Here is an 8,686-nt window from a genome sequence, read left to right as displayed (position 1 = left end):
CAGAGTCAACCGAGAATTCTGAACGATGAGATTAACATCCCAGATCTCCAGTCCCTTTCTGTGGATGTTACTGGCTATTTTCTCAGCTCAGTTTCAAAAGCAAATTGTCAGTCTTATGAATGGAGCTTTTATTTCCTTGGCGATGAGTTTAATTCTCACCATGCACGAGTGGTTTGTTTCCACGGGTGGAGAGCTGGTTCCAACTCTTTATTATTTGTCGTTTTCCTGAATCTAATAGCGTATTTGTCCTCCCATGAAGCACTTCGCTCCTCTTCTCTCCATACAAACTTCATCTTCTCTCTCTAAATACTCCCCGTCTCGCTCTCGAAGTGTCTCCTTGAGGAAGTGACTCTGAAAACCATACCTGTGCTGACGTCTAGTGCGCTACAAAGAAAATTCACCACCTACAGACCTCAAGGGGCCCACCCCATACCCTTTCGGCCACAAATTTAATCACTTGCAGGTTGAGCGCCAAGGAAAGTTTTAATTGTGCGTATGCACTAGATAGCATTTCAGATACAAACGTCAGGCCATCAGCAAGTAGTGTTATCAAAATATGGAGCACGGGAATGTTATTAACGGGTAGAGAAAAACGATACTCAGGGTCCACACATCTGGCTTTCTGCGACTATTTGCAAAGCTTTTGTTGTTTCCATAGCCCAGATAGGCCTGGAGCTGCCTGTGCAGTGAGGATGATCTCGAACTCCTGATTCTCCTGCCTCCAGCTCCCAAGTGCTGGGATTGCAGGTGTGTCCCTCGCCTGGCCATTCACATAAGCATTTACACATAGACTGGATAATATCTTTCCTCTCAGTGAATCCCGTTTTAGCTGTAAGGCGGGATGTGCACTGGGGTTCCATCCACTTTGGTAATGGCTTACTTTCCTTTTTGCGTTAAGACTGCTAAAAGCGTATTTCAAACGCCAACTCGCATGGTGTGCCTGCAGGGAGGGGGACACGGTCTTGTCACGGATGGATTGCTGTGCCACCTGGCTTTACATACTGTCAGGGTTCATCCTGGCACCCTGCAGATCCACCAGCAGCCAGGATCTTGAATGTCCTCGAGGTTTCCCATGGGTGGAATAAAAACGATATTTGTCTCCAAGTGAAATATGGTACCAGCCTTGCCTAACACACTTGCAAGAGATGACTTAACCCAGGCCTGCTGGGCACTGAGCCTAAAAGTGAGTTCCAAGCAGAGGGCATCCGTGATCCACTGAAGCACCAGGGTTAAGGTCCCAGTAAGGTGCCTCCCAGAGAGTTCAGGGCTGCAGTCCCCTGAGAATCCCTCAGAGTCTTCAGATGTTCAACGTCAATGGCACTGTGTGCCATAGGGATAGAACCCTTCCATCCCATAATCATAATCCTGATGGAAGGCATGTGCACTTGGCCAGCCAGAGCACCATGCCCAGGGAAATGGGGAAAGGGCCTTTATAGGACCAGGGGCTGGCAAAGGGATGGAAGTGCCCACTTCCTCTCTCCTCTTACCCCTATATCCCACTGTCTGCCTCAGGGCCCCTGTCAAAGGGCGGCAGCTAGAATCTTCAGACCAATCAGATGAACTCGCTGGATTTCTCTTCAGATTCCAGAACACTTGGAAAGGATAATCCTGCCAAAAGTGGCTCTGTAACCGATGATCTGGGTGACAGGTTGCAGTTAAAAACGTCATCGATTGAACCTAAAACACAGTGAAGAAGGTGCTCATTATGACATCACGACAGGAAGAGAAAGGGCCATCAAAACCCATCCAACACAGCCACTTCAGTAATGAGTCCTGGCTTCCGCGGGGCACTCAAAGAGCTAAACAAAAAATGTGCTGATTTTCTCTCATCAGTGCTAGTTCTGCTGGCTGGGTGGGATGGCATGTGCCTTTAATCCCAGCACTCAGGAGGCTGAAGCTGGTGGATCTCTGTGAGTTCATGACCAGCCTGGTCTACAGAACGAGTTTCAGGCTAGCCAAGGCTACATAGTGAGGCTTCATCAAAAAGAAAAAAAAATGTTAATTGACACCATTGCTATGACTACTACTTGCTTTCCAGAGGGCTGGAGATTTGGAGTAAACAGCAGGTGCTGGGAAACAGATGCTTAGGACAGAGGTCAGAGGTCAGGGGTCAGATTCTGGTGGAAGATGAAAACAAGCCCTCTACTACTGAGTTGCATTCCCAGCTAGAGGTCAGCTTCTGATACCGACAGAACAGACTGCCAACCTTGGTGGGCTGCCAGTCAGTCTGAGAGCTGGGTGCCAGGCTCGGCAGCCTGCCAGTGCGACAGGTGTGCCGCGGCTGTGCCATCAGCAGTGCCAACTCCCAGGCAAGTCCTCTCCATTGCTCCCGAGCTGAGGAGGCCCTAGGCCTGGCTCGGGCGAAACTTTCTTGGAAGCGCAACACTTTCATACCCCATGTGCCCTAGGGGAAACCCTATGCAGGGACAGAGGGTGAGTCACTGTGATGCAGGAATGCTGCCCTGGATGCTGGGGCCAGTGGGTAAGACTGAGGCCCAGGCAAAGATGGCACAGCCAAAGCAAGGCGAGACCACCCACAATGCTTTGGATTGTAACGTGAAGGAGAAAGCACAGGCAGAGAGATAAAGCTAAGACAAGATGGATTGGGGATGGGGATGGGGGGATGAAACAGACAGAAGCTGAAATGGGGGGAACAGAGATCAAGAGAAAAAGAGGGAAAGAGTGGGACATTGATGGAGGCAGAGGGCGGGAGGGAGGGGGAGAGAGGAAAGAGGGAGAGAGACAGACAATTTCCAGGATAAGAAGCCCCTGAGTAAGGACTTCCGCTGCACACAGAGGAAGAAAGAACTGCCATTAAATGCAATCAATCTAGACCGTTGACATCTGCCTTGCAGAGCACTGCGGGACCCTGGGCCCAGGTTTCTGCAAACACTCACCTGATTCTGGAAGCGCTCTGGGGTCCAGGCTAGCTACCCCTCAGAGAGCATCTCACAGAGGAAGGTGCCATCTGCCTAAGCTAGGCTCATTTCAAAACCAAGAGCCCGCCATATGTCATGTTGGGTTGGTAAACGAAACCTTCCCAGGAGTTATTCTTGTAGTATCTGAGAGCCCTTCTGAACACACCGTTGAGACAGAGACCACGGCCACGGAGCCTGCAAGCTGGCCGATGGCTCTGTTACCGGGAGTGCACACAGATGAAATGGGGGATGCGACACTCTTTCCAAAATAGTTGAACCCTGTACTCAAGTGAGCACCAATACTAAAATCAACAGCTTTTCATTTAAATTAGCATTCTGCACTTGCTGCATCAGATAACCGATGTCAGAAAGCTCACTACCTCTCTCTTCCCCTTTGCTTTCTTTGTCCATTTCTCCTCTTTTCTTTTTGTCTGAAACAGGATCCCTTCCCCCCATGTTGCCTAGGCTAACCTCAAACTCCTGGGCTCAAGTCATCCTCCTGCCTCACCATCATATCGAGCTGGTAGTCAGGTACGCACCACTGTGCCCTGCTTCTCATTTAGGCTAACAAGCACCTCTTATTCCTACCTCCCCAAGTTGCAGGTAGCAGGTGCTGATCTGGTCCAGCTATGTAGTCTAGGCTGGCACTGAGCTCCCAGAGCGCTGGGATTAAAGCTGTGTGCCCAGGTATCATCGTTCTCTTTGGATGGAGGCAGACGGCCACTTGGCTCTCACTCCGGGCTCCACCCTTTGAACCAGCCACCTTTCCCACCCGCTGAGTGTGTGACAAACCTCTAGACGTGACACTGAACTTCCGGTCAGAGAAACTACTCCTTCGGATTAGAGGTTCGCTCATTTTTTCCAGAAATAACTTAATTGTTTCTTTCTTTTCGGGGTTCATGCTCGTCAAGTTCAGAACCTTCCCGCGCACTTTTACGGTGGAATTGCTGAGCCCAAACCAGTAAAGGAAATCGAACAGGGCGTCCGCCTTGAATTCGTAGGCAAAGTTCAAGTTCTGCCCATTCAGCACTTCAGTACCTGGAGGAAAAAAATTCTGCACGACTTCCTGGAAATCAAACTGAGAGAGAGAGAGAGAGAGAGAGAGAGAGAGAGAGAGAGAGAGAGAGAGAGAGAGAGAGAGAGAGAGAGAGAGAGAGAGAGAGAGAGAGGAGTTAAATGACATGCGTACAAAACCACATGGATGGGGCTGGAGAGGTGGCTCAGTGGTTAAGAGCATTGGCTGCTCTTCCAAAGATCCTGAGTTCAATTCCCAGCAACCACATCGTGGCTCACAACCATCTGTAATGAGGTATGGTGCCCTCTCCTGGCCTGCAGGGATACACACAGACAGAACATTGTATACATAATAAATAAATAAATAAATAAATAAATAAATAAATAAATAAATATTAAAAAAAAAAACCCACATGGACATTACAGAATGTCTGCATCCTTGCGCTCTGAAAAGGCGGTCCACCAGCCAGGGTCACTGGTTGCTTTGTGGAGAGGCAGCCCTTCTGCCGAAAGCCCGGCTCACCTGAAGTCGGTAGCTTTCTCCGATCACTGAGGAAATGGCCATGTCCATCCCTTGCTCTATCTGCCTCCTTATCTTGGGGTGCCTTGTGTTCACAAGAAATGCATAGGTCCTTTCTAGAAGAGGCAAGCAGAAGTCAGAAAAAGCGTGACCCAAACATGCTTCTTCCGGTTAGCAGAAGCACGCCCCGAGCCTCTTCGGAAGATTTTATGCATCTGTTCTCTTTCCCGATAGCTTCCTTGGGTGCCCAGCTAGACTTCTAGCAATGTTCCCCAGAACCTTGTCGGTGTGAACAACGCTCTGGGCTACTGTGAACGCAGGCTTGGGCTTCAGCTACCTTGGAAATGAAAAGCCCCTTATGTGAGAACTTCCTCTCCACAGTGTGTCTCCAGTGTGGAAAAGGTTCTTTCTGCAATTTCTTTTTTACATTTGTTTATTGATTGTGTGTGTGTTTATGCACGCGCACACACAGAAGGCAAGGGACAGCTTGCTCCAGTTGGTTCTCGCCTCTACATTGTGGTCTCCAGGATGGAATTTAGGCTCCCTAAGATGGTAAGGCAGGGGTACGACCCCCACAGGGGTTGGATATCAGATATTCTGCATATCAAATAGTTACATCATGATTCATAACAGTAGCAAAACTATAATTATGAAGTAGCAGCCATAATTTTATGATTGGAGACTCACAACAATGTGTGGAATTGTACTAAAGGGTTGCAGCATTAGGAAGTTTGACAATCACTGCTTAAGATATCTCCATTGCTCTAGGCTAGAGTCCCAAGCACCAAGGCCTTGGAGGTGGAGTCTGGTCCCCGAGTCTTGCGCAACACACACAATATAAACAAAGGGAAGATTGTTTCTTCATTTTAAAAAAATTGAAATATTATTAACCAATTATCTCTTTCCCAGCCAAAGAACCAAGCCCAAATTAGTTTATCAAGCAAAGCAAAGCACTCATGCCAGTCTCTGCTTCCAGGCGTGGACCGGCTGTTATATGGTTTTGAGAATATCTATTGCCTTTGAGATATCTCAGAGGCAAATTCTGTGGGCCAAAGGCAAACATTTACATTTTTAAGGAATATGTTTTTTGAAGATTTATTTCTTTCAATTTACGTATATGGGTGTTTTGCCTGCATGTATATCTGTGTGCCGCTTGGTTGCTTGGTGCTCTCAGAGGCCAGAAGAGGACGCCATATGCCTAGAACTGGATTTGCAGCTGGTGGTAGCTCCACCTGGGTGCTGGGACTAGAACCCAGGTCCCATGGAAGAGCAGCCAGTGTTCCTAACTGCTGAGCCATCTCTCCAGCCCTGAATGCATTTTATACTAATCTTACTCATTTTTAGTTTTCTGACCCACGTTTTCCCTCCTCCTGAATTTTTAAAAGGAGCTTTAGATAGAAACCACATTATCTGCTATTTGAGATGAGGGATAAAGCCAACAGCTACTTGGAACCCAGAACAAAGGCTCATTAGATGCCCAGGTCTGGCCTATGCTAGGCAGGAGGCACACTGCACACTCACAGATCTGTCGGTCTGCGTGTTTACCACGACAGGCTTCTAGAAGACCGCAGAGCTTGTCTGGAGGACGGGAGCTCCTAATTTGCATAAACTGTGGTCTAGAATAGCAGGAGGGCTGACATGTTGCCTTAGTTACAGTCATCCTCGTGCAAGCTTAGCCATCTTTTGGGTTTGATATTACAGAACTTTTTCATGCCCTCGCTTTTTCCACAGCTGGCCAGCTGTTGTGGTCCTATATCTTTACCCGTAGACGTTACCATGCAATTAGTTACGCATGCTCTCTGAACCTCTCGCAGATTCCTTCTTGTGTCACTCTTGGAACTTTGATGAAAATGCTGAGGTAAGAGTTCTCATTCTTTCTTTAGATCCCTCCCGGGGGAACAAGTCAGGGGGTGCACTTGTACATCTGTGAGTTACAATCCTGGAGACCTGGCCAGCTTCCAGGACATCACCAAACCAGATCACACGCGGTACTAGGATGTGGCTAGTCATATGAGGCTGGTCACCGCTGGCTGTGCTCTGGCCTCTCCAGCAAACAAAACATTCTCACTTTGAGTTGGGATGATGAACAGAGAGTGCTCCAGTAACCGAGAGGGCAGAGAGTGCTCCGGTTACCGAGGGGGGTTGAGTGAGTCTGTCTGAAATGAGCCGTCACTAGTTATCACCTTGAACTCTCTTTAGGAATACTACTTAGGCCAGGTGGGTGGCACACATTTTTAACCCTAGCACTCAGGAAGTAGAGGCAGATGAATCTCTGTGAGTTTGAGGGGCCAGCCTGGTCTACAGAGTGAGTTCCAGGATAGCTAGGGCTACACAGTGAAACCCTGTCTTTATTTATTTGTTTGTTTTTATAAAAACAAAGTTTCTCTGTAGCTTTAGAGACTGTCCTAGAACACCCAGAAACACAAAACCTAAAGTACCTACAACTACCCTCAAGATTATATTTATGTACATACATATTAGTTTCCCTCATCTTTAAAACAAGGACAGAATATTTACTCCACAGGGAGGCTGGCTCTGCATCCTGCCACAGTGAACTTTATACCTTCATCCTAGGTAAATCATTAACTGTGGAGACAGAGGGATGAATCCGTGCTAAAAGCACAAACTGTTCTTACAGACCACCTGGCTTTGGTTCCCAGTGCCCACTTCAGGTGGGTGACAACTGCCTGTAACTCCAGCTCCCCGAAATCCAATGCCCCCGCCTGGTCCCCCAAAGATACTGTACACACACAGGTACATGTACCACTCTGGACACACACATAATTTAAAATGAAATTTAAGGACTGGAGAGATGGCTTGGAGGTTAAGAGCACTGGTTGTTTTCCAAGAGATCCTACATTCTATTCTCCGAACCCACACAGCAGCTCACGACCATCTGTAACCCCAGTTCCAGGAGATCCAGTCCCCTCTCTGGCCTCCAAGGATACCAGGCAAGTAAGTGGAACCTAGATCTATGTGGAGACAAAACACCCACCCATCTATACAAAATACATTGAAAAATAAGAACCTTAAATCTTTCTCAAAGATAAATGATCAGCTGTACCTATTTTCATGCTCGAGTCAGCCCCATTTGGACCACAGGCCCTGCAGGTTGTTAGTCCAACTAGTGATGAGAAAACACGCCTCAGACACAATATTTGATACATGAGGGTTTCACTACTCCGACCATTCCTCCAACCCCAGAAGGACCAGAATGTCAAATCATTTCCTGTCTAGAAAGGAAGTCAAACCTCTGAAGGCTTTGTGTCAGGTCACTTCCTTCCTGAACAGGGAGTGAGAAGTGTGTGGAGGGGGTGTCCATCAGTCGAGGTTCGCTGAGCCAGCCTTGCGTACAGCGCTCCAAATGGCTGCGCAGAGCAGGTTGCTCGCTGTTGCCCTTGGCGTGGCTGACGTCTATCCTCCCTTCTTTGGGCCTCTCTCCTACCTTAGCCCTCCACCCAGCAAGGCCGAACCAAATGAAGACTATTTAAACACCTACCTTTGGATGTGTCCTTCTTGGTCTGCACGTTAGTAAAGAACAGCATGGGCTTGCTCAATATCGTTTCCCTGTAGTCTTTATAATCAGAGTAGGTGGTCAGTTCCACATATCTGCGGGAAGAGGAGAAATAACAGCAGATGTAGCGCCCGCTCCCACATGAGGAAGGTGACGTACTGACTGGACGTAAGCCTACCTCAGCCATAGCCTTTGAGGAATGTTTCCTTTTTTATATATTTATTTTTATTATGTATAAAATATTCTGTCTGTGTGTATACCTGCTGTCCAGAAGAGGACACCAGACCTCATCACAGATGGTTGTGAGCCACCATGTGGTTGCCAGGAATTGAACTCAGGACCTTTGGAAGAGCAGGCAATGCTCTTAACCACTGAGCCATCTCTCCAGCCCTGAGGAATGTTTCTTAAAACGTGTCCTAATAAAGGTCACCGCATCTTACACACATAAGGAAATCCCATTCGTGTCGTTGCTAAGTGACTGAGGGGTCTATGGTCCTTGGGGTGGATTGGTATCAACGTGTTGCTTTGAGAGAAGCCTTTGCCTGATGCGACCAATGCCCTACAACACATGAGCAAAGCTCTTGTGAAGCTATCAGAGCCTCGAGTTCCCCCGGATCAAAGATGAACAACCCCACCCCCGTCTCTCTCACTCTCCCATGCTCTCCCTCTGTCTATGCTCCTCTTCCTCTCTGTGTCTCCCGCCTGGTGTGTGTGTGTGTG

At 48.1% G+C, this 8,686-nt stretch overlaps 1 protein-coding gene across 2 annotated transcripts in view; it reads right to left on the bottom strand.

Annotated features, from left to right (window-relative positions):
- Positions 1 to 464: 464 nt before the first annotated feature.
- The window catches only part of Medag (mesenteric estrogen dependent adipogenesis), a 17,243-nt gene continuing 9,021 nt past the window's right edge, over positions 465 to 8,686 (bottom strand). Inside the window, exons 2-5 of one of the 2 annotated variants that reach the window (XM_050161952.1) lie at positions 7,952 to 8,061; positions 4,456 to 4,568; positions 3,957 to 3,996; positions 465 to 1,677 (exon numbers count right to left, since the gene is read on the bottom strand). In XM_050161952.1, the coding sequence (XP_050017909.1) occupies positions 1,553 to 1,677; positions 3,957 to 3,996; positions 4,456 to 4,568; positions 7,952 to 8,061 (388 nt within the window). In that variant the 3' untranslated portion in view covers positions 465 to 1,552. Of the gene's footprint in view, positions 1,678 to 3,710; positions 3,997 to 4,455; positions 4,569 to 7,951; positions 8,062 to 8,686 lie in introns of both variants that reach the window. The other variant, XM_050161950.1, reaches the window with a different exon arrangement.

This window comes from Alexandromys fortis, unplaced genomic scaffold (assembly GCF_014885135.2).
Source record: "Alexandromys fortis isolate MF-2015 unplaced genomic scaffold, M_Fortis_MF-2015_v1.1 scaffold_118, whole genome shotgun sequence".
In the NCBI taxonomy this organism is placed as follows: domain Eukaryota; kingdom Metazoa; phylum Chordata; class Mammalia; order Rodentia; family Cricetidae; genus Alexandromys; species Alexandromys fortis.
Note: the sequence above shows the minus strand (reverse complement) of the source record. Positions and strands in the feature narration are given on the sequence as shown.